The sequence below is a fragment of the Meleagris gallopavo genome, chromosome 22 (genome assembly GCF_000146605.3).
Source record: "Meleagris gallopavo isolate NT-WF06-2002-E0010 breed Aviagen turkey brand Nicholas breeding stock chromosome 22, Turkey_5.1, whole genome shotgun sequence".
In the NCBI taxonomy this organism is placed as follows: Eukaryota; Metazoa; Chordata; class Aves; order Galliformes; family Phasianidae; genus Meleagris; species Meleagris gallopavo.
The window spans coordinates 2,076,448-2,101,399 of record NC_015032.2 but is presented as its reverse complement, the minus strand read 5'-3'; the positions used below and the strand labels follow the sequence as shown (position 1 = coordinate 2,101,399).

At 51.9% G+C, this 24,952-nt stretch overlaps 1 protein-coding gene across 2 annotated transcripts; it reads left to right on the top strand.

The window, feature by feature from the left end:
* Nucleotides 1-15: 15 nt before the first annotated feature.
* Nucleotides 16-22,476, top strand: LOC100542342 (myosin-7B). Of its 2 annotated transcripts, XM_010722274.2 has the most exons (38): nt 90-132; nt 1,093-1,189; nt 2,045-2,068; nt 3,364-3,456; nt 4,202-4,265; nt 4,385-4,483; nt 5,473-5,576; nt 5,827-5,965; nt 6,555-6,673; nt 7,458-7,607; nt 7,940-8,110; nt 8,814-8,993; nt 9,077-9,209; nt 9,712-9,788; nt 11,344-11,431; nt 11,867-11,984; nt 12,577-12,700; nt 13,143-13,279; nt 14,056-14,311; nt 14,851-15,093; nt 15,477-15,653; nt 15,984-16,129; nt 16,702-16,792; nt 16,943-17,332; nt 17,743-17,869; nt 18,318-18,436; nt 18,671-18,867; nt 19,034-19,383; nt 19,775-19,899; nt 20,096-20,211; nt 20,350-20,542; nt 20,636-20,839; nt 20,941-21,066; nt 21,206-21,376; nt 21,593-21,697; nt 21,972-22,067; nt 22,149-22,286; nt 22,365-22,476. In XM_010722274.2, exons 1-38 carry the CDS (start codon nt 122-124, stop codon nt 22,371-22,373), a joined length of 5,307 nt encoding a protein of 1,768 aa, XP_010720576.1. In that variant the 5' UTR covers nt 90-121; the 3' UTR covers nt 22,374-22,476. The 2 variants fall into 2 exon arrangements, with proteins under 2 accessions (XP_010720577.2, XP_010720576.1); XM_010722275.2 differs by lacking the exons at nt 1,093-1,189; nt 2,045-2,068 and having other exon boundaries at nt 16-132.
* The last annotated feature ends 2,476 nt before the right edge of the window (nt 22,477-24,952 follow it).

Below are 24,952 nucleotides of genomic sequence, written 5' to 3'. Positions count from 1 at the left end.
GCAGTACGGGCGGGGGAAATGGCGGCACGGGGGGGGCACTGCCGCCAGCAATGCTGGAGGGTTGGGGGGCAATCCCCGCTGACCACTGCCTCCTTCCCTTGCAGACCGCGAGAACCAGTCCATGCTCATCACGTAAGTCTCTCCCCTCACTTTCCGCCTTTGTTTCGCCCCCTGCTGCCATCTTGCTGCCCTCATCCCGCCCAGTGGTTGTCAGCCTGTCCTCCAATGCCAGGCTCCCTCACAGCGCCCGTCCCTCTGCCACAGATGGCGGCTGTGGCCAGAGGAAAATGGCGGCGGTGGCGGGCGGAGGGGCAGTGGGCGACGTGGGAGGGTGTAGGCCAGGTTGATTTCAAGTGACATATAGATAAGGGCTATATAAAGGACTCGAAAGGACCCCAGGCTTCTGCCAAGAGCCATGGACATTTTTAGCAGCGGCCATAGCCTAATTAGGTAATGCAGGGGCCGAGGAGAGATGCTTGGCTCTGGTCCTGCGTGCTGTGCTCCCCGGCTCCCCCCGCTCTTTGTCATCTGGGATTACAATAGGGAGCAGCTATCTATAGGGATGAGCTCACCGGGGCCTTCGCAGCCTGCGAGCCACCCAAGCCCCTTGCTTACCCGGCCCTGTGTGGGCACAACCTGGGCAGGATCAGCCATGCCGTGCCGCCCTGGCCATCTCCAAGCAGCCAACAAAGCGGGCTGTGCTGAAACCAGCCAGCACTGAATCCCAGACAGCTGAAGCCCTGCGGCAGGGCTGTGTGCCCACCAGCACAAAGCTCAGCACCGCCTCAGTGTCTGCAGGCACCTCCTGACAGCTGTGTGCAGCCCTATAGCAGAGGGGCTATGATGGCAGGCTTGCTCTGAAGGACGCAGTGCAGGTTTTGCTCCTTTCCACACCACATTTGCCCTCCCTTTGAGAACTGCTGCCTAGGATGGCAGGGTGATCATCCCATCCTTCCCTCGTGCTTCACTTACCCTACCTGGCACAATGAGTGGGGTGGTTGGGCAATGCCGGCAGGTTTGCAGAGTCTCTGTTTGAAGTTTTGCCTGTTCTTTGCCTCATATTCTTGATCTGTGTATTTCTGTTACCCTAAGCGGAGAATCTGGTGCTGGTAAGACTGTAAACACCAAGCGGGTCATTCAGTACTTTGCCATTGTCGCAGCCTTGGGCGACACACCGGGCAAGAAATTAGTAAGACCTTCTTTTGAAAGAAATTCTTGCTGTTTTCTTCCTTTCTTCTTCTTTTTTTTTCTTCCCCCCCCTTTCTCCCTTCCCCCTTTCTTCTTTTACGTTTTTTTTTTTTTTTAAATTCTTCTCTCAACTTTTTGCATTTGGAAACGTGTTTTGGTCTGACCCGCCCAGGGCTTGGCTTTTCCCTGACTTTTGAACAAGCAAGGCTTGAAACTATCTTGCTCAGGGGGGAATGGATTTTTTTAAGCATCTGCTCAGTCTGAGCAGTCTGGAACAGGCAGTTCAGATGCCCTCTTTATCTTCTCTTCCTTCTTCAACACCCCACAGATCTTCTTAAGGAGCTCAAAAGAAATGGAGTAAAACTGCAATTTCCCACCTTGGCTCTTTTAAGCCTTGCTTTTCGTCCTTTTCTCCTCTTTTTTTTTTTTCTTTTGTTCATTTTGACCCTTCTCTACCTTGTGCTTTTCTTGCTCTTGTTTTGATTCTTTGGTGCTGGTTATTTTTGAGCTGCTCTTGCAATTGCTTCTTTCTTCTTGATACATTGAGGCTCCAGCCTGCTTTCCCCTTATAGAAGCAAACTGGCTGCTTTAGATATCAGACAAACAATACTTCAATATTTTCTTTACTCTTACTTGGTTTGGATTTAACTGTTCTTGCTTTTTTATGCATTTCTTCATTTTCTTGAGCTAATCTATTTAACAACTTTTTGGCATATCTTAAAAAGTTTAATCCTCCCATTTTTTCTTGGGCCGTTTTTGGCACTAAATGGCCATGTCCTGCTTTTCTGATCATGCTTCTTGTGTTCTTGCCTGGCTTTTCTGGATTTCTAAAGACAATTTTCTTTCCTTTCTTTAGGCATCTGTCGCCACTAAAACTGGGGTAAGTGTTACAGACTCTTAATTTTTAATGCTGAGGACAGGGTTCTGCTGCAATGGAGCTATGGGTGATAGGGTGATAGGAAATGCCAGTGCCAACAGTTATGGCTCAGCCATTGGAGCAGCTCACACGTATGCCCTTAACTCCCAGCTCCTCTTTTGGAGCACCAAGGGGCTGCATTTAACTTATACACATGGCCAACTGCATTCCTGCCATTTTGGGTGGGAAATACTCATTAAAATGTGAAGCTCAGCCCATTCAGGAAAGCTATGACTAAGAGCAAAACAGTTGGAGGGCTGCATGTGTGAATCTTGGTGTGGCCCATGGGCAGGCAGGGCAATTTTAGATTGGGCTAAACTTAAGAATAACAGATCAAAGGATATCAAAGGAAAAATGCAGCTTGCCACTAAAAACCATGATTCACAGCTGCTCCCTATCTCTTTTGCCCTTTACATGCCTGGAGCTGCAGAGGCAGGGTGCAGTCATGCCCCAGATGTGGTGGTTGGCATCCAGCAGCAGAGCAGTGGGAGATGTCATGGTGTCAGGGTGTAGGCACTGAAAGGCTCTCTCATGGAAAGTGCCACTGTTGTCAGACCCCACTGTCCTTCGTGTGGCTTGGCACAAGTCTCTTGCATCTCTCTTCTAATTCTTGTCCTGCTTTGCCTGTGTTAGGTGGTGCCTGTCTCTGTCTCTTTGAACTACATGTATGAAACATACTATGAACTACGTGTATGAAGCATGGTTATGGAGCTGTTAATCTTGAGGTTTGCTCCAGAGAGATGCAGAGAGGCCAGCAGATCATGCCAGCTGGGAGCCATGATGTGTCCCTGTCACACCGTGGCCCTGCCACGCATTTGGTTGGTGCAGGGAGCTAAGCCTCTTTTCTGCATCTCTTCATTCACAGTGCGCTGACACTTGAACTGTCCAAAACCCTGGTTTGGTGGAAGGGGAAATGTCTGGCAGAACCTAAAATGTTTGGACTGTTGTGACAAGTGTGCTTGCTCTTGGTTTGCATGTTGTAGCAGCCTAGGAGAGGAGCGAAGGACTTCTGGGTGCAGTTTAGGCAAGGGGAATCCCAGAGGGAGCATTGCTGCAAAATCCAACTCTTCTGACCCCAAACCCAGCTGCATCCCCTCGTGAGACAACATGAGACTTCAGGAACAGCAGGCTCTAAAGACATCTAACGAGTGCAGCAGGCAGATGGGCACGGAGCATCATGCTTCATTTCCCTGTGACACTGATGACAGATCCCCTTTGGCTGAGTGGGAGCTGATGCATTCTTTGGTTTTGTTTTCCAGGGCACCCTCGAAGATCAAATCATTGAGGCTAACCCAGCTATGGAAGCTTTTGGCAATGCCAAAACCATAAGAAATGACAACTCCTCACGTTTTGTAAGTGTCTTATAAAGACACTGCTGATGTGCAGGATATACGTAAGCTAAACGCATCATCTATAGCATAATTGCTTTTGTATGGTGTAGGCACAGAAGTAGCTCTTCTTCCTAGCAGGGCTGGACTGCCAGGGCCAAACTGGCTAAACTGGTGCAGTGGATAGCATGTTGGTCAGAATGAATTGTCCCTGTAATGACAGCCTGGAGCTGAAAAGGTCTTTTCCAGGACCAGCACTAAAGGGCCAGCAATCAAAGCTCAGAGTGCTTGATAAACATGTGTCTTTGAGGCAGCTGCATCCCTTTTATAAGCCCAGCCTGGTTCTGCTAGGAGCTGATTGACCACAGGTGGCTTTGCTGTCTGTTCTTGTGCCTTGTGGGGGATGGGGAGGTTGTGGGGCTGAGACTGCTCAGCACAACATAGCCAGGGGGCTGTGGGCAGACTCAGTGTCATAGTGCTCTACAGGAGTGCTTAGCTTTCAGAGCAGGCCTGAGGACAGGGATTTATTTGCTGTGAGCAGCGTTTCTGCATACCAGTGTTTAAAGCCCCAGGTGATACCACCTACCTTCTACCAGAGAACTTCACCCACTTCTCTCTCACAGAGCACAGAATCTTGCCTAACATCAGCAGAAACCTAAGGAGTGGGAAATTGCCAGTGATGCTTTAGCTGTATGAGTTTACTAGGAGCTGCCTAGATTTGTGCCTGTGTAGACAAGCTCGGTGTTTACCTCCCTGTAAATGCTTTCAGGGCAAGTTCATCCGCATCCATTTTGGCCCCTCAGGGAAGCTGGCCTCTGCAGACATCGACATCTGTGAGTAACACGTGCCAGATGCAGGGGGTGGATTTCTTTCTCACTGTTTCTGCTGATGGTGGGTCAGCTCCAGAGAAAAGCAAGCTCTCTTGTAATCTCTCTGCCTTGTTTGCTTCTAGATCTCCTGGAAAAATCAAGAGTGATTTTCCAGCAACCCAAAGAGCGAAGCTACCACATCTACTACCAAATCCTCTCTGGGAAGAAACCAGAGCTGCAAGGTAAGGCAGCATAGCCTTTACAGTGTGACGGCTTGAAAATAGCCAGAAGGAGCTCTGTTTTGAGTATCAGAGTCCTGCTGTCCACAAGGGCTGAGCAAACCCAGCTCACCATTCAGATCTGGCCCTCAAATGCTTTGGTGACTGTGCAGGATTGTAGGATCATCAGATAATTCAGGGTGGAGAAACCAGTCACTTTGGTCTGAAAACTAAAGGCCTTTCTGAGCTGTCTGGGAGTGGGATAGTGGTCCCTGAGTATGTCTGCAGGGTGGGAGTGCACCTTGCTAAGGTGCCTTGCACAGAAACTCCTTGTTGAGTGATTCTGCACTGACTTCAGCACATGCAGGTAGGATGTATACTCATTTTGGGGTAGGGGAAAGTGTTTTGCAGTCCATTCTGAGCTCCTCCTGCCACCCTAGACGGATGATTTTCTTTCAGGTGAATTTGCTGCACAGTTCTCTTGCTGCAGCAACTCAGGCATAGATGTATCCTAAATGTGTTCCCCAATACAGTACCAGCTGACCCCGAATTTGCCCTGGAGCCACTCTTGTGTGCTGGGCAGTCCTGCCTTCTAGATGCCAGGTTGTACAGAGTGCTCAGGAAACCTTTCCATGCTGCAGAAAGATGGGTGGCACAATGCCCTGGGGAGGTCAGCCACTTGGCTGCAGGCTCTTGAGCCCTCTGTTGGCTCCAGAACAATACCTTATTAGGCAGGTCTGGATTGCTGCACTGTGCAGTAATCTTATCTGGTGGTCACAAGGACATGGATGGCCACTTCTAAATCAGTCTGCAACAAAGCCATCTCCCAAGATAGCAAGCAGGAGAGGTGGACCCATGGGAAGGCCTGCCTAGGCTTGCAGAGATTGTCCTGCTGATTGGTGCCACCTAGTTGAGGCCAGTATGGCTTTACCTCTTCATCTGTGTCCAGCGTTGGCCCTTTGGCACCAACTTTATCACTCTGGCCTCACTGCATATGTGTCTTCTCACAACAGATATGCTGCTGCTCTCCCTCAACCCCTACGATTACCACTTCTGCTCTCAGGGTGTAACAACTGTGGACAACTTGGATGACGGCGAGGAGCTCATGGCAACAGATGTATGTGCACTTCCTTCATGCCACAGAGCCAGAAGTGGGGGTTTGGGGGAGGGTATGGGCATGTTGGGAGAGCTGGACTCACAGTCAGATTTTCATGGAGCGGGATTCCTCAGACGGATGTTCACAAACTAGAACACCCTGTCCCACTCAGCCCCAGAATTGGAAAAACACGCTGGGAGACAATGGGAGCACCCACCCTCACCTCAGGGTGCTGATTTTGTTCTGCCTATGCTACTTTGTGTCCCCTCAGCATGCCATGGACATCTTGGGCTTCAGCAATGATGAGAAATACGGCTCCTATAAAATAGTGGGCGCTATCATGCACTTTGGCAACATGAAGTTCAAGCAGAAGCAGCGGGAAGAGCAGGCAGAGGCTGATGGCACTGAAAGTGAGTTTTAATCTGTGCTGCCAGATTCACCCAACCTGAGCTTGGCATCCAAACTCCTCTGAGGGCAGGCTGCGAAAGCAGCCCTGGCCTGGTTTGTGAACGTCAAAGGTTGTGATCCCGAGCAGCTGCAGTGTTAGGACCTGCTCTGGGTACGCAGAGGAATGTTCACCTGGAGGCAGGCCTTGTTGTGGTAACACTCGTGGTGGAAGAGTTTGTCTTCATAAGGAATGTCAATACAGGCTTCAGCTGCTACATGGTAATTAAAAAAGACTGTGATCTAGTAGAAATGATTTCTTACAGAGGTGATTTCCTTGCTACAATCTACTGTAAAGAGACAAAAATTACCTCATCAGTCCAGATTTACAGCATGAGAATCTAAGATCCCAGCACTTCTAAACTGTGACTTCTGAGGCAGGAGGTCCAGCCTATAAGAACAGCATGAAATATCCACAATTGGAAATTGCAATTCAGCCACTGGAGCAGACTCTGAAGCAGTCTAGTTAGCATTGATCAGCAAAATAGCTGGTGATTTTTTTTCTTTTCCATGGCTTACTTTCTTGTTTCCTAATGTCTTGTTGTGGTTTTACAGGTGCTGACAAAGCTGCTTACCTCATGGGGATCAGCTCAGCTGACCTCATCAAGGGGTTGCTCCATCCTCGTGTGAAAGTGGGCAATGAGTACGTGACCAAAGGTCAGAATGTAGAGCAGGTGGGTGTTTCAGGACGCAGGCTTCTATACTCATGCTGGTATGCGACTCCTCTGCAGTCAGGCCCTTTGTGCAGTGTTACTTGCTCAGGATGCCTGGTGCTTCAGTTAGGGAGGAGACTCTAGAGCACCATGATAGGATGTATCCACACTTAATGGTTCCCGGTAGTTGGGACAATTGGTTTCAGGGTTGGCAGATAGTTTTGGATGGTAACCAAGGTTTTGGTTACCAGTATCTTTGAAATGTGAGTTGGATCATAGCCAGAAAAGGTTTGGTTTGTATGGGTCTGCTTCAGACAATCACAGTCCCATGAAAGGTTCAGTTCTGGACAATAGAAATATCATCTAAATAAGTGATCTTGTGGAAGACTGTAATGCAGCAAAAATGTATCTGCTCAACCACGTCATGATTGAGTAACCAAACCTGGCCTGGATGGTCTCAGCCAATTCTTAAGTAAAATTTAAGAGGACCTCAGATATTGACTGGAGTCCTATCCAGAGGCAGTGAGGTGTAGGCTCCTGCCATGCACATCTGAAAATATCACTTTGGACTTGAGCATATATCCTAAGACGTTGGAGGCTGTCTTGGTGCTCATTGGACCAGAGGTGCAGGAACATGCTTGTGAGCTTGTGAAAGCTTATCAGAGAGAATGCTGCAACCCTGAACTCCCTGGATCTGTCAGTCTCTCCGTTGTGCACTAAGAGGAGTGCCCTTCTGCAGCCTAATCCCTGCAAAAGCAGTATGATGCATGGTGCTCACAACCTGCTCTCTGGTTTCCTTTGGCAGGTTGTCTATGCTGTGGGAGCCCTGGCTAAAGCCACTTATGATCGTATGTTCAAGTGGCTGGTGACTCGGATCAACAAGACCCTGGACACCAAGCTGGCCAGGCAGTTCTTCATCGGAGTACTGGACATTGCAGGCTTCGAGATCTTTGAGGTGAGTTTTGTAGTTCCCCTGCAATGGGCTCAAGGGAACGTTGTAAGAAGACAGCTAGGTCCACTACTGTCTTAACAGCTCTATCTCTCCCAAGAAACTGTTGGTCTTGATAGAAGGAGCTCTTGTCTGTATTTATTTGTCTGAAATAAACGGGCAGCTCCACAGCTGCTGCTCTAACACTGCTGTGGAGCCCCTGGTGAGCTCCTGGCTATCTGTTTTGGTAGCTACATGTTTGAGACCAGCAGGGGTTGTTCTTCACATCCAGACAAAGCAGTGACTCTCTTCATCTCTGGAGCTTTACTTGCTGAAGCAGGTTGGTTTTGTTCTTGCAGTTCAACAGCTTTGAACAACTGTGCATCAACTTTACCAACGAGAAGTTGCAGCAGTTCTTCAACCACCACATGTTTGTCCTGGAGCAAGAAGAATACAAGAAGGAAGGCATTGAATGGGTCTTCATTGACTTTGGCCTGGACCTACAGGCTTGCATTGACCTGATTGAGAAGGTAAAGCATGAACCAGGACACAGAATTGGTACTTCTGCTGGACAGCTTGTTTGTAAAGACAGGAACAGTGAGAAGTGCTCTGCTACCAGAAACAGAATTAGTCTCTTCCCAATCAGTGGCAACTGGACAACTTCATTTTCCCTACATTTGTAGCTCAGAACCTTCAGCTCATTCTTTGGACCTTTTTTTTTTGACACAAATTTTGTCTTTGTGGGGAATTCTGTTCTTACTTACCAGTGAGCAACAGAACCTGGAGATGGGGGGGAGAGAGTAAAATGTAGGGAACAGAGAATTTTTCCTCTTGAGAATGGTGATCTCATTGATTCTGAGCACCTCTTATAAAAGATTTCCACAATTTCATGGAGGTAAACCCTACTTTTTTTTTTTTTTTTTTTCCTTCTAAATGAACAGGGTACTGGAGAGGATTTCCCCTCTCCTGACAGTAGACCACATCTGGGCAAGACCAATGTCTTGTAGGCCTGGCCAGTCCCACTCTCACTGGGTGGAAGAAGCAGCCTGGTGCAAGGGGAGCAAGGAGAGTTTGCCCCATGGTAGATGTCTTGCACTATTTGCCTGAGTGAGGACATGACCTCCCAGGTCAGGCCTTGCCTCACCTTGCCCAGCAGCACAGAGAGTCCTCCATTCTGGGATGGCAGCTGGCAAGAATTAAATCAGGCTTCCTCATGCCACCTTTTCTCTGCAGCCACTGGGAATCCTGTCCATCCTCGAAGAGGAGTGCATGTTCCCAAAAGCCTCCGACATGTCATTTAAAGCTAAGCTCTACGACAACCACATTGGGAAGTCACCCAACTTCCAGAAACCCCGGCCGGATAAGAAGCGGAAATACGAGGCCCACTTTGAGCTGGTGCACTATGCTGGTGTGGTATGTCTCTGCCTGCTCTTCTGCAGCACTCGCACTCCTCTTGCAGGGCTGAGCTTACCTTTGCCTTTCTCCTTTGCCCACAGGTGCCGTACAACATCATTGGGTGGCTGGACAAAAACAAGGACCCCCTGAATGAGACAGTGGTGGCCGTCTTTCAAAAATCCCAGAACAAGCTCCTGGCCTCTCTCTATGAGAACTATGTGGGCTCCAGCTCAGGTGAGGAACAATCTCATCCTTCTTCAAGCTGTACTTTGATCCCTTAACTGCAAAGCCTCATCATACACACATGCAGCTGTAGATGGAGCAGCCTGGGCAAAGGGAGGACCCACACCAGCTCTTAAAACCTCTCACCTGGGTGGGTACTCTGGATGTGCAGCACTAGCCTAGGGGCTTTAGGTGGCTATGCAGAAGCAGGCTGAGCCTATGCGGGGGACTATGTACTGCTGTCCTGGTAGACCTGCAAGAAATGACGTAGGATGTGTGAAGGACTGACCTGTTGCGAAGAGATGGGGGACAACACACAGAGCTGGATGCTGTGGGAGGAGTTTTTGTCAGGCTAAGTCTGCAGCTGGGTGTTACTATCTCTGCTTTACAGAGAGCAGGGGCTGTGGGCATATCACTGACACTTTCAGTGCAGAGGTGCTTGGAGATTCTATGGAGTCCTTCAAAGCAAGCTGACACTTTGCTGATGTACTTAATCCATATTTTAACCCGACAGAGGAACCTCACAAACCAGGGTCCAAGGAGAAACGTAAGAAGGCAGCTTCCTTCCAAACAGTGTCCCAGCTACACAAGGTAAGAGCCAACCCTTCATGTGTGGCCATGTGCTGGGATGCTCTGTACATAAATCCCTTAAGTTCCACTCCCCTTCCAGAACTCCAGGCTATCTTACACATGAGCTCCTTGGTCATGAAGGACCACAAGGGTTCCAGAGAGTTGTCCTGGCTAGGCAAAAGCTCCTGGCATCTTCTACTTGGCCCTGTGCCTGGCAGAGTCCCAGCCCTGTCCCCGTGCTGCTAGGGAAGAATGTGAGGCTCCAGGCTGGGAGAGCCATGGCTCCGTTTGAGCTGGGGCTTGTGCTGCTTCTGCCCACGTGATGCTTGTGCAGCTCCTTCACCCTTGAGGGAGCGGCAGTTAAGACTTGTAGTGATGTTTAGATAATGTATTACATGAACATCACTTTAAGTCTGTGCTACTTCTCTCCTCATTCTTGTCGGCGGGAAGGACAGCCTTTGGGCAGAAGAAGATGGAGGAGGCTGTAATGGGTCTCTGAGCATGCAGCTCTCTGCTCTCCTGTCCATGGAGAGCTACGTGACAGCTCAGGATAACTCGTGCCCCTGATCCTATGCTCACCATGGCATTTATTTGTCCATCCCAGAGTTCAATCAACTTAAAAACAGCACAGAGAGGTGTCTGTAATCCCAAAGCTGTGGTCTGCTGTGACAGCCTTATGGTGGCAGGGTGTTCAAAGAGTCTTACTGTCAGATCCACCCAGAGCTCTAGTAGCCAAGGAGAGGTTCCTCGGGACAAGGCTCCTGAGCAAACCTCATTCAGGGAAGCATGTGGTGCTCTTTCTTCTGCATAATTCACAGTCCCTGGGAAGTGTCTGTGGTGAGAAGTTGCCCCATGGTAGGGCTTGCCAGAGCTGGTCTTGGACTGGCTGAGCCTCTGAGGAAGGGAAGGCAGCCTGGGAAAAAAAAAACAAGGATGCAAATGCTTTTCCCACAAGAAAAGGCAAGACTGTGAGTCATCCCAGGATTCGGGGCCTCTGACAATGCTCTACTGTAGGGCCTTAATCCCAGGAGCTCACCTCCACTGTCCTGCCAGGGCATGCTGGTCTCCAAGCAGATATTCACAGAGCATCCCTCATGAGCCAGACCCAACACAAAGCTGCTGGAAGAATGGAGAAGGCTCAGACTGGCCTGGCAGGGCCCTCTGTTACAGCCAGAGGGCATGGGCAGCACTCTGGGGTACAGGGTAAACACCTATTGAGATGAGGGCTGCAGTTGGTATGGATGCCAGCATTGGATTTGTAGAGTGCTGAGGGCAGGGCTGATGGACACCAGCGGAGCTGTATGCCAGAAATGTGCTCAGTCTTGTGTTTCTGGCTCTTCCCTGTAGCAGAACTTCACTTACAAACACTTGTGAGGCACCTGATTCCTGTCTGGCGCAGCAAAACCAGCATGTTCTGGTTGGCATGTCTGCCCACCGTGGTTTCTCTGCTGTTGCACCCACCTTGGCCATGGGCAGTGTCTGCTCTCTCCCTGCCTGTGAGAGGAAGGAGCTGGAGAGAAGCACTGTGGGAGCAGGGACATCACCTCATGCCTCGTCCCCCATGTCTGCCCTACAGGAGAATCTTAACAAGCTGATGACCAACCTGCGCTCCACTCAGCCCCACTTTGTCCGCTGCATCATTCCCAATGAGACAAAGACCCCAGGTATGCATGGACTGAGACAGCACCCTGACTCCTTCTGGCAGAGACTCCTGCCCTGCTCCTGTACCCACGTGCTACCCAGTCCTTTTCTCACAGCGGTTCTGCTGCTGCTGAGACCTGGCTCCATTTCTGTGGAAACCACTGAGACCCTTGTCAGTCTCCTCTACGAATGAAGAAGTTTTGCCAGGCTCCCAGCTGGGCTGTGTGCTGGCTGCTGGGCTGCCTTGCACTTGTTTGACATCAGGCATAGATGAATTTTTCAGACTGACTTCTATCCTCTTGGGCCTGGGCTGCAGCACTGGTGCTCAGTATAGGCTTACAAAACAGCTTAACACCTGTGTTCCCAGAACAACCCCCATAGGCTGTTTGCAGAGTTGAGGTCATGCTTCCCCCATCCTCGTGGGCTGAGTGTTTCCTCTGTCCCTACTCTCACCCTAGGAGCCATGGATGCTTTCCTGGTGCTGCACCAGCTGCGGTGTAACGGTGTCCTTGAAGGTATCCGCATCTGCCGTAAGGGATTTCCCAACAGGATCCTCTACGCAGACTTCAAACAGCGGTAACTCCCTCTTCTCCCCTCCCCAGCATGTGTTCTGGGGAAGCTAAACTCCCAGCTTGTGCAGGGCTGCTCTGAAGCCCACATTATGTGCAGTGTGTGCACAGGTCAGGATAGCTGTTCAGTTGTCTCTGTGGTGCCAAATGATAGTTTTGTGCCAGGCACAATGAGACAGCAGGGGTACTGATATTTAAGGTGCTGAATGCAGGATTGATGCAGTGATTGATGGTAAGGCACGGGACCTTTGGTCCTGGTTCTGATATGCTTCTGCTTTGGGAATCCTTACCATTCCCCAAGTTGACTCCATCCATCCTGCTCAGCCTAGGCCTGAGCCAGGCAAGGTGAGGCCAGTGGCCTCCTCCTGCACAGTCCTCCTCACGTACAGGGACTAAGATATGGCAAGGTTTCCTGGGATCTGCTCTGCAGCAGATCCCAAACTGAAGCCTGGAGCTCCTGGTCCATTCGTGGCTTTAGCATGTGCTGTAGTGATGCGCTGCCAGGGGACTGGCACGACTTGGATACAGGGACAATGATGGAGCCACCAACTCTGTGCTGAGGTTTTCTTGAATGCCCTCCCTCTGCTTTGTGCTTGCAGCTACCGTATCCTGAACCCTGCAGCCATTCCAGATGACAAGTTTATGGACAGCAGAAAGGCCACAGAGAAGCTGCTGAGCTCTCTGGATCTGGATCACTCCCAGTACAAATTTGGTCATACCAAGGTGAGACCAGGCAACTGCTGGTCCTTGGGGGGGTGATCTCATGCTTCCCATCTCTCTGCAACCCCAGCTAGCTGGCACTGCCCAGCCTGCCCTCTGTCTTACTGCAGCTCTGCTGAAGCCCTGTGCTCTGCAGGCTGAACGTGGCTTTCATGAGACTGAGGGAAGCGAAAAGAAGGCTAGGAGGAAGCAGGTCTGGATGCTGCTGCCTGAGCTCATACCACCCAGTGCAGCAACTGGTCCTACTGGGAATATGTGGGGATGGATGCAGGGCAAGGAGAGCTGGTGTCCAGCTGTTCCCCTCTCCGTAGAGCCTGGGTTCATGCCTTGTTGCTCTGAATATCCCCACTTTGGGTTGCACACAGAGCTCAGGCCTGTCTGACACGTCATGTCACCCATGGGCTCTCTGTCATGTTTGACTCTGTTCTCACACCTTTGCCTATAGGTGTTTTTCAAGGCTGGTTTGCTGGGCTTGCTGGAAGAGATGCGAGATGAGCGTCTGGCCAAGATCCTGACCATGCTGCAGGCCAGGATCCGTGGGCACCTGATGCGCATTGAGTATCAGAAGATCATCAGCAGGAGGTAGAGTTGTGGGGGGAGAAAGAGTTTTGTGAGTGCTTCTTTTTTCCTCTGTGCATTTCAGTGGGTTTGGTTTGTAGGGTTTGTCTGTGGCTGGCAGAGGATTAGTATGTGTCCTGGTTTCAGCTGGTACAGAGTTGATATTTCCTTCGTTGTGTCTGTTATGATATTGTGTTTTCTCCTTAGGAAAAAAAATAACGTTGATAACACACTGATGTATTAGTTGTTGCTGAGCAGTGCTGTACAGAGCCAAGGGAGAGAGGGTGAATGACTGTATGGTGCTCAGCTACCTGCCAGGTTAAACCACAACAGCATGGAAGGGGTGGAGGCAAACCTACAGGGCCTGGCATAGACTTGACAGGAAAAGTCAGTGCATCTGGGCTGGGAAAGTGTTTGGTTTCCATTGGAAGGATTCAGTGGGTGTAGAAGGAGGAGATCTGAGAGCCACACCACCCATCCCACCAGCGCCACTGCAGTGTGATCATTCATACAACAAACAGGTTGCCCAAGGAGGTTGTGGATGCCCCATCCCTGGAGGCATTCAAGGCCAAGCTGGATGTGGCTCTGGGCATCTTGGTCTAGTGGTTGGCAACCTGCACATAGCAGGGGAGTTGAAACTAGATGATTTTTGAGGTCCTCTTCAACCCAGGCCATTCTATGATTCTATGATACTGCTATTTGTCCTGCTGGTGAAGAATGGAGTCAGGTCTCTGCTGAAGTTGAGAGTTGGAGGTGGGGCATCTACATCCATGATGATCCTTGTGCTTGTATTCCTTCAGGGAAGCCCTCTATACCATCCAGTGGAACATCCGAGCCTTCAATGCTGTCAAGAACTGGTCCTGGATGAAGCTGTTCTTCAAGATCAAGCCTTTGCTGAAGTCTGCTCAGACTGAGAAAGAAATGTCCACCTTGAAGGAGGAGTTCCAGAAGCTGAAGGAGGCTCTGGAGAAGTCAGAGGCTAAGAGGAAGGAACTGGAAGAGAAGCAGGTCTCCATGATCCAGGAGAAGAATGACCTGGCTCTCCAGCTGCAGGCAGTGAGTACCTCACCCTCTCCCTGGCAGCATAAACATAGTGCAGGGTCCATGGGGTAGAGGAAGGAGCAGAGAGTGCTAGATCCCTTCTCCAGACTCTTGAAGTTCTGAGACCCACTCATTGCCACAATCCATTTGAGATACAACGATGGACTCATTGAAAACCTGAAGCTGCATTACAGTCTTGTTGTCTCAAGGCTGCCGTGGGAATTCATGATTCCCTGGCTCTGAAAAGGGTGATCTCACATGGAGGTGGAAGTGATGGGAATGTTTGCTGTCCAAGCTGTGGCTGATGTGTGGCAATTCTGTGCCAAAAAGCGTCAGTTCAGTGTTTCTTGCCTCTGGAGAGTTGGTTGCAGTTAGCTCTTTGGCTCTGGTCAATGCTAGATGTTGTCCCTTGGCCCTGCATGGATCTCCTTTCATTACACCTGATCACTTTGGGTTTGCTCTGTCTTCCACTCCTTGACTTTTGCAAGGACAGTGTGACTGCTGTATACTTTTGGGGCAGTGGATGAGCACCAGCTTTCCTGAATCTTTCTTAGGAGCAAGACAACCTGGCAGATGCAGAGGAACGCTGTGACCTGCTGATCAAGTCCAAGATCCAGCTGGAGGCCAAGGTGAAGGAGCTGACAGAGCGTGTGGAGGATGAGGAAGAGATGAACGCAGACCTCACTGCCAAGAAACGCAAGCTGGAGGATGAGTGTGCAGAGCTGAAGAAAGACATCGATGATCTAGAGATCACACTGGCCAAGGTGGAAAAGGAGAAGCATGCCACGGAGAACAAGGTGACTGACCCTTCCTGCAGGGAACAGCCTAATTGCCAAGATATGTCAGCCGTTGTAGGGGCATGTAAGGGAATTGTTGGGGACAATTGCTAATGTGTGGGAGCTGAGGCTGAGCAGAGTGCAAAAAGGTGTGGCAGAGAGCAAAACCCCACAGTGTCCTGCCTTACTGCATGGGATTGGCATGGGCAAATGATCCTGTGCAATAGCAACTATTCTGGGGTTTTGACCAAAGCCAGCCAAGGGAGGAAGGAGCTGGCTGCTGCTGTGGTACTGAGCTGCTGTCGAACATGGATTCCTGCCTTTCATAGGCCAAGCTGCTGTGTTAGCTTTGCATCACCTGTCTCTAAGAAGATGCACTTAATTTTTTTACCTAACTGATCTAGGTTAAAAACCTGATTGAGGAGATGGCTGCTCTGGATGAGATTATTGCCAAGCTGACGAAAGAGAAGAAAGCACTACAGGAGGCCCATCAGCAAGCCTTGGATGACTTGCAGGCTGAGGAGGATAAGGTCAACACGCTGACCAAAGCAAAGGTCAAATTGGAACAGCAAGTGGATGATGTGAGTCATGGCCGGTGACAGTGAAGTGAGAGTGGTTTGAGTCACACACCTTTGGGAGAAAGCTGCCACTGAGTGGGGTCTGGAAAGCATGGTGATTGTTGATTCCCATGCAATAAGGCCAGCTGGTGAGCAACCTCATTGACAAACTGCCCCTGAACCAGAGTACCCCCATGGGGAGCAGCCCTGGGCTGAGGGAAAGGAACAGGAGGCCAATTGGGAAACAGCTATGGCTCTCAGGGCTGAGTGAAGTTCCCAAGCAATGGGCATGGGGGAGGTCAGGCACTACAAGGGCTTCTTTCCCTCCCTAGCCTGTTGCCCTTTGTTCTCCAGCTGGAAAGCTCTCTTGAACAAGAAAAGAAAATCCGCATGGACCTGGAAAGAGCCAAGAGGAAGCTTGAAGGAGACCTGAAGCTGACACAGGAGTCTGTGATGGATCTGGAGAATGACAAACAGCAACTGGAGGAGAAACTCAAAAAGTGAGTGTGTGACGTATGCTGGGCTGTGTACTTTATCAGTGCCTGCTTCTAAACCAGGTAGACACATGTGGGACCTGTTGGGATGTGGCTCTGAGCACTGCTGGTGTGATCAGTCCAAGCAAACGGAGGCCTTAGTTTTAATGGGCACTGTGCAGAGGTGCTGCAGGGGCTGCTCTCCTGAGGAGTTTCTCAGCTGCACAGACTGACAGATCAGGGAGCTGTAGGACTTCCTTCATACGTACTTGTTTGGCAGGATTCTAATGTGGAGCTGAGACCTCAGCTATAAGTACAAACTTCATCACCTTGTCACTTCCATCCTCAGCTCTAGTTGGGGAACTGGAGAGCAGGGAACTTGCAGGTAAAATCTAAGAGCCAGGCCATCTGCCACCTCTCTCGGAGCATCCCATCTGCTGCTCTTCGCCCTATTGGGCACTTTCCTATGAGGGTTAGTTTATTTTTCTTCTGGGCCTGGATAATACAGTGCAGGGAATACTTTTCCTCCGGCTTCAGGATGTGAAGGGCAGGATAGCGTTTGTCTGAGCAGAGCTCAGCTCTGCCTTCTTCTTTTACAGGAAGGACTTTGAAATGAGTCAGCTGAACTCAAGAATTGAGGATCAGCAAGTGACTGAGGCCCAGCTGCAGAAGAAGATCAAGGAGCTCCAGGTACTGTTGGAAGTCTTGTCCTCATAGCCCAGTGGTCCCAAATTCCCATCAGATGTAACGTGCTGGGGGCATCTGCGTGGGTTGTGGGGAGCAAAGATGCTGGAACTTCAGACAGTGCTTGGAGCATCTGCCCCATCCTGTCCCTTCTAGGCCCGTATTGAGGAGCTGGAGGAGGAGCTGGAGGCTGAGCGTGCCGCACGAGCCAAGGTGGAGAAGCAGCGGGCAGAAGTGTCCCGGGAGCTGGAGGAGCTGAGTGAGCGGCTGGAGGAGGCTGGAGGAGCAACGTCTGCACAGCTGGAGATGAACAAAAAGCGGGAGGTGGAATTCCTGAAGCTGAGGAGGGACCTTGAGGAGGCCACGCTGCAGCACGAGTCCACGGCGGCTGCTCTGCGGAAGAAACATGCAGACAGCGTGGCTGAGCTGAGCGAGCAGATCGACAACCTGCAGCGTGTCAAGCAGAAGCTGGAGAAGGAGAAGAGCGAGATGAAGATGGAGGTGGATGACCTGTCATCCAACATCGAATACCTCACCAAGAACAAGGTGGGTGCTCTGCACTGGGCATCTTCATCTCCTTTGTGAATAGGCAGCTGTGACTCTGTCATCAGTGCAGCTCACTGCACTGCATTCTGCACAGCCCTGTCTGTGCACACTTACTCGCTGTGTAGTCTGTCCTGTGTCACTGTGGCAGCACCTGCAGGATGCTTTGCTTGTCCTAGTCAAATCTGGAGGATCTGGGAAGACAGTACTTGTGCGAGTGACTTCAGAATGCTACAGTTAGCTTAATAGGGATGTGAGAGCTCTGCCAGGCTCCTCCTACCTGCACTGTGTGCATCAGGGATTTGCTGAGCAGGGCTGTAAGGTCCCAGGGCCGTGCAGTCACTGAGTCCCTCCTGGGAGGGTTCTCTTCGGGCAGAGCCTTGTCTCACGTAGGCTTTACTTGTTGTATGCAGGCCAATGCCGAAAAGCTGTGCCGCACCTATGAGGACCAACTGAGTGAAGCCAAGTCCAAGGTGGATGAGCTGCAACGGCAGCTGACTGATGTGAGCACGCAGCGGGGCAGGCTGCAGACTGAGAATGGTAGGTGGGGATGTGTGGCTGTTCCTGCACTGGGGCATGTGGGAGCTGTGGTTCAGTTGTGTAGGCTGTCCAGCTCCTCCCCGGGGCAGATATCAGTGGAATCTCCATCTGGAGTAAAGGCGAACGGATGTCCATGGTGTGCATCTGCTCAGACCTTGCAGTACTGTCGTATGGTGTGGCAAGGGAGGGGACCTCTGTAGCACAGCTGTTTTTTACAGGTGCTGGGGGGGTGTATGATGATCTCAGGCATCAGGAGAGGGTTCTCAGCTGTCACACTTAGCCATTAGCTTCTTGGGGACACCTCTGCTCATGGGCCACAGCTTGCCTGACTGGGGGTACAGTTGGCTTCTGAAGTCTCCATATAATTGAAGGCCACAAGATGTGAGCGGGTGTGGGCTCATGCATGGGTGCGCAGCCCCAACAGCTGTTTGACTCTGTTTGAAACCAGGGGAGCTGAGCCGGCTGCTGGAGGAGAAGGAGTCATTCATCAACCAGCTGAGCCGTGGCAAGACCTCGTTCACGCAGACCATTGAGGAACTCAAGAGGCAACTAGAAGAGGAGACCAAGGTGAGACTGCTGGGACATGGCTGGTCTCTGGGGGGCTCGGAGTGGCAGATGTGGGCCAGTGTAGTACTGAGGAGGTGCATACAGACCTCCTCAGTATGCATATGAGACCTGCATACAGATGCACCAAGGCAGCTTTTAGCCACTGAAAAACAGAATTGCTTCACTGCCAGCATCCCAGCAGGCATCCAGGAGCCTGGTGCCAACTGCTTATCTCATGAACTGTTCCTTCCTCAGAGCAAGAATGCCCTGGCACATGCCCTGCAAGCTTCCCGCCATGACTGCGACCTGCTGCGGGAGCAGTACGAGGAGGAGGTGGAGGCCAAGAGCGAGCTCCAGAGGAACTTGTCCAAGGCCAATGCTGAGGTGGCCCAGTGGAGAACCAAATACGAAACAGATGCTATCCAGAGAACAGAGGAGCTGGAGGAAGCCAAGTGAGTCTCGTACCAGAATTAGGTTACTTGTGGGTGGCAGGTTTCTATTTAAGGATGTGGCCCTCCCAAATCCGAGGCATTTTGGGCAGGCCAAGACCTTCCCTGCAGAGCTGCAGGTGGGCTGGCATTTGGGCTGGAAGCGCTTACTCCTTGATGCCGTCTGCAGGAAGAAGCTGGCCATTCGGCTGCAGGAAGCAGAGGAGGCTGTGGAGGCTGCCCATGCCAAGTGCTCCTCCCTGGAGAAGACCAAGCACCGGCTGCAGACGGAGATTGAGGACCTCTCAGTGGACCTGGAGCGAGCCAACTCTGCATGTGCTGCCCTAGACAAGAAGCAGCGCAACTTTGACAGGATCCTGGCTGAATGGAAGCAGAAGTATGAGGAGACTCAGGCAGAGCTGGAGGCATCACAGAAAGAGTCACGCAGCCTGAGCACGGAGCTCTTCAAGCTCAAGAACGCCTATGAGGAGTCTCTGGACAACTTGGAGACCCTCAAGAGGGAGAACAAGAACCTGCAGGGTAGGACTGGGATCAGGCCTTCCCCTCAGACTGTTGGCAGCCTTGGGCCCTGCTGTCATGGACAGCCCATAGCTCCCGTGTCCTCAGCCCTGAGGCAGCTGTGTGGCAGGATGGACATCCATCTAGGCAGGGAGCACTGTGATCCTTTGACAAGAGGGTCTTTGTGGTTCCTCACATCCCTCCTGTGCCCTCTCCCTCCTTTCCTTTGCACTGGCCACAGGGGAACACAGCAGGGCCCAGCAAAGGGGGCTGGTGCCCATTCCCCAGGCACAGCCTCAGCACCCCGGGACTGGGGAAACGTGGGCTCAGCTTGGGTGGGGTGATGAGTATGTCCTGCAAGAGGCTGGTACTGCAGACCTGCTCCTGACCAAACACCTTCTGCTCCTGCCAGAGGAAATTGCTGATCTGACCGACCAGATAAGCATGAGCGGCAAAACCATTCATGAATTGGAAAAGCTGAAGAAAGCCCTGGAGAATGAGAAGAGCGATATCCAGGCAGCGCTGGAGGAGGCTGAGGTGAGCCTGTGTTTCTCACTGAAGCTCACAGATGTCTGCTGCACCTGAGAGCCTCTGGACTCCCTACAGCTCTGGGGAGGTGGTGCTGGGGCAACTGGATGCGCTTCTGGGTCCTACTTGTGGGAGCTGAGGCCAGGCTGGGGTGGCTCGGGAGGCTTCCCTGGGGGACTTTTCCCAGAGCTGCTGCTGTCTGTAGGGAGCTCTGGAGCATGAGGAGAGCAAGACTCTGCGCATCCAACTGGAGCTGAACCAGATCAAGGCTGATGTGGACAGGAAGCTGGCAGAGAAGGATGAGGAATTTGAGAACCTGAGGTGCGTGCGGCGAGGAGACAGACTGGGCTGTTACTGTGGGCTGAGGCAGCATCATGGCCACGAGACAAGCGTGTCTGGATGAGGCTGATCCGGACAGATGTCCCCGGGAGTGGGGCTGACACATCATCCCTCCCGCAGGCGCAACCACCAGCGTGCCATGGACTCCATGCAGGCCACGCTGGATGCTGAGGCTCGGGCCAAGAATGAAGCTGTCCGGCTGAGGAAGAAGATGGAGGGAGACCTGAACGAGATGGAGATCCAGCTGAGCCATGCCAACCGCCAGGCTGCCGAGTTCCAGAAACTGGGTCGCCAGCTGCAGGCCCAGATCAAGGTAGGGGGGATGGGCCACCCCTGTGCCACCCCTGGCTTCTCCTATCTCTCTCCTCCTCCTTCCTGACACAACTGACCCCATGCTGCCCGGCAGGACCTGCAAATCGAGCTGGATGACACCCAGCGCCAGAACGATGATCTGAAGGAACAGGCGGCTGCCCTGGAACGCCGCAACAACCTCCTGCTGGCAGAGGTGGAGGAGCTGCGGGCTGCCCTGGAGCAGGCTGAGAGGAGCAGGAAGCTGGCAGAGCAGGAGCTGCTGGAGGCCACCGAAAGGGTCAACCTGCTCCACTCACAGGTGAGGGGCTGCAAACTGGCATCTGGGGCACTGCTGAGACTGGTGAGCCACGAGCCTGTCGGGCATGGCCAGTCCTTGTGGCACTGCCTCTCTGCCTGCAGAACACCGGCCTGATCAACCAAAAGAAGAAGCTGGAGACTGATATCTCCCAGCTGAGCAGTGAGGTGGAGGATGCTGTGCAGGAGTGCCGCAATGCTGAGGAGAAGGCCAAGAAGGCCATTACGGATGTAAGAGGGGGCTGGGCATGGTGCTGAGTGGCTTGGCAAGGGCATGCAGCTCTGCTGGATGGGTGGGTGAGAGGAGAAGGTCTCAGAGCTCTTCCAGGCAGGGCTGCCCAGTGATGTTTCTGTGCACTTGGCCTTGCAGGCTGCCATGATGGCAGAGGAGTTGAAGAAGGAGCAGGACACGAGCGCGCACCTGGAAAGGATGAAGAAGAACATGGAGCAGACCATCAAGGACCTGCAAATGCGCCTGGATGAAGCTGAGCAGATTGCTCTCAAGGGGGGCAAGAAGCAGATCCAGAAGCTGGAGGCCAGGGTGAGGGAACAGGGGCAGAACCCTGGTAGTATGGGCTTTGCAGGGCACTGGAACTACACAGGGCAGGCCCTAAGGACTTGTAGGCCTGGAACTATCTCCCAGCCTTTGCCTCGAGTGGCTCAGCCTTAGCTGCAGCTGCTCTGAGCTGGGGAAGTGGCTGGGGCTGGCTGTCCCTGCCTGGGCTCCCATGGCTGAGGTGACCTCTCCTGGCTGCAGGTGCGTGAGCTGGAGGGAGAGCTGGATATGGAGCAGAAGAAGATGGCAGAAGCCCAGAAAGGCATTCGCAAGTACGAGCGGCGGATAAAGGAGCTGAGCTACCAGGTATGGCAGCACCAGGCACAGCTCCAGCCCCACACTTCTCCCCATTCTCTGACCCTCATGTTACTCAACACCCCCAACATCTGTCCTCCTGCTCTGTGTTGGTGGCATGGCCTCAGCTGAGGGCTGGGACCAAACAGGGCCAGCCCATGTGGCATGGAGTTGGTGGATGCAAAGGGCCCCTGAGAGCACGGAGCTGCCTTGGACTGGTGCAGCAGGGCTGAGAGGTCTTGCCCAGCACCGGGGCCCTGCTGACTGGGGTGGGGGGCACTTGCAGACAGAGGAAGACCGGAAGAACCTGACTCGGATGCAAGATCTGATTGACAAGCTGCAAAGCAAGGTCAAGAGCTACAAGCGCCAGTTTGAGGAGGCGGTAAGTGCATGTCTGCTCTGCTGCTCTTCTCCGGGGGTACTCAGGTCAGTCTCTCACACCTGTCCCTGCCTCTCCCCCCAGGAGCAGCAGGCCAACTCCAACCTGGTGAAGTACCGCAAGGTGCAGCACGAGCTGGATGATGCTGAGGAGCGAGCTGACATCGCCGAGACGCAGGTCAACAAGCTGCGGGCCCGCACCAAGGAGGTCATCACCTTCAAGGTAAGGCCCAGCCCTGCTGCCCACCCTCTGCAGCCAGAGGAGCAGCTGCACAGCACCAACACCCTTCTCTTTCATCAGCACGAGTAGGAGCCTGGCTGTCCGCCCTGCCACCTGCTGTACCTTGAAGGCAAATGGCTGCAACAGTCACTGCCAGCTTTGCACCGAGTTAATAAATGTAGCTGTGCCAGAACCGGCTCCTTTGTGTCTGTGCTGCAGCTGCGAGGTGCAGGGTGAGCTGGGATCTCTGGGAGCATCTTTCACAGCCAGGCAGCAGCAAGAGGCACAGGCCTTTCCTCACCCTGCACCTGTTTGCTCCAGGGGGGAAATAAGAGTCCCCCAAGCACACACTGAGCTGGGGCAGACCAGAGCTGAGGGACTGGGCAGGGTGGAGTGCAGAACAGACCTCATCAAATCATCGTAAGCACAATCCTGCGCAGCGCAGAGAGGCTGACCAGGGCTTTGGCAAAGGGACTATGAAAGAAAAGACATCTCCACTAGTTTCTTTAAAATAGATTTCTTTAATAGTTTCCATTTAATATGTTTATTTGCAGTTAGTAAATTGGCATTCACCTGGGCAGCACACACCTCAGCTCTCCGTGGGGATGGTGCAGGCTTCCAGATGTGTTAGTGACCAGGCTCCCAGCTCAGTCCCCATCCTTATACCCACTGCAGCCTCTGCCTGGTCCCAATGAGGAGCACTGCCTGGGGAAGCTGACAGGGAAATGAGCAGCCCCACCTGTGCTGGCCCCTACAGTCCAGCACATGCTGTTGCTGGAAGCTTCCAGCCTGGGCCTCTGCAGCCAGCTCAGCCTGAAGGTGGATGTAGAGCCAAGCTGCCTGGAGCAGGCAGTGCCCAAAAAATGCAGGGCAGAGTGGAAATGGCCACCCTCCCCCATGAGGAGGAAGATTCACCAGCTGGGAGCACAGCCAAGGACAGACAGAGCCTGGCCCCTCACTGCTCATTACATAAATACAGAGATGTAAATGAGACTTTGCAGGTTTATAGCAGCAATCATTGGATACACCAATTAACTAGACTATGGAAAAGGCATCCCTTAACTTAAAAGCCTTTTAATTTGAAGCATTTATTTTAAGTGTACATCTATTACAGTTAAGAAGAAGCAAAGATACACCAAAAACACAAATACCCAAGAACAAAAAAGTACAGATGAGAAAGAAATTAGCTGGGGGAGAGGGGGGGGGGCACAGGGTGAGGGTGAGCTGATGGAGAGCAGAGGAGCAGCTGCCATAGCAGCAGCACAGTGGAGCACAGCCTCCCCAGGGCTCACCCTGAGCAGAGACTGAATGCCCCAGCCTAAGCACAGCAGCTCTGACCACCCTGCAAGCAAAGCACTGCCTGCTGGTTGGAGCAGGACTCAGAAGTGGGAGATAAGCAAGGGGTGACTTCAGAGAGCAAGTCCTGTACGTGGGGCTGGAAGTCTCCTCCTCTCAGCCAGGTCCCAGCACAGGGACCCCTCAGAGGGGGCTTCATTCTGCTGGCAAGGGATCGAGACAAAACGTCACAGCTCAGGGATGTCCTCAGCCCTGGGCCCCAGAGAGCCAACATCAAATTGTCTCACGTAAGTTAAAAGATTTCTTTAAAAATTCAGATGCATTTTTCAGGAAACAGTTTCCTTTGAGCTGGAGCTGCAAGATGCAATGTTTTGAATTCAGTGCAGTGGTGCAGGATTTCAGACCGTATTTACTCCTGGGAATGTGATGTTCTTGGCGCAACACAATGAACACTGGGGAGCTGGCAGAGTGTGCACAGGCCTGGCAATCACGAACTGTGACTGCCAAAACCTGCTTTCCCCCTTTCCCAACAGATCCTGCAAAGTTATTTTCAACTAGGAGTGCTTATTCCCAGCATTTAACACGTTCTGATTAAAACAGATCCAGGAAAAACTGATGTCTCCACTCAATATTGCACTTAAGATTTATGTGTGTGTTGATATTAAGGACCTAAAGCAGAGACTGACATAAGACTTTCACGCATTGCAGGTTAGCATCAAGAAGAGAAATGGTCCTGAAAGGGATTTTAAAACCAGATTAGTTACCCGAGAAGGGACAAGCCCCAAGTTTAAAAAAATTAGTACATTTTAATGCGAGCGCTCCATGAAAAAGCCAAGGCCTGTTGCAATTCCACCACTGAAATGTCTCTGTGCTCCACAGCACTGTGAAATGCCTTCAGGTGGGGAGGATCTGCAGGAAAGAGAGCAGGAGCAGAGGATCTCTCCTAACGCAGACAGCGGCTGAACAGATTTAGTACCAAATGATCCAAAAGTAGATGATAAAGAGGTGACTGGAGCAAGGGCTCTCAGGAATTAAAAGCACACACACACACACACACACACACACACACACACACACACACTCACACTCTGACCAACCCTACACCCCTGATTCCAAACCCAAACAGAAGAGTTGCACCTGGAGGGAGCCCTCTGCATGTGGCTGGTGCATCCAGGTCCCAAGCAGACTGGCTCCTTGGAGCTCACATTTGGAGGGCAATTGCTGTGCTTTTCGACTTACTGATAGCCATGGAAAAGAACCATAACTGGTTAGCACACACAGACTATCCTCATCTGGCAGCTCAAAACTCTCCGACCATCCACATTTGATTGGGGGAGAGAGAGAGAGAGCGCGCAAAAAAAAGTGTAAAAGTA

Coding starts and splice junctions, on each gene's coding strand:
- LOC100542342 (XM_010722274.2), top strand. Junction 9,789..11,343: donor CAGTGTCCCAGCTACACAAG/GTAAGAGCCAAC, acceptor TCTGCCCTACAG/GAGAATCTTAACAAGCTGAT. Junction 19,900..20,095: donor CAGCGCTGGAGGAGGCTGAG/GTGAGCCTGTGT, acceptor TGCTGTCTGTAG/GGAGCTCTGGAGCATGAGGA.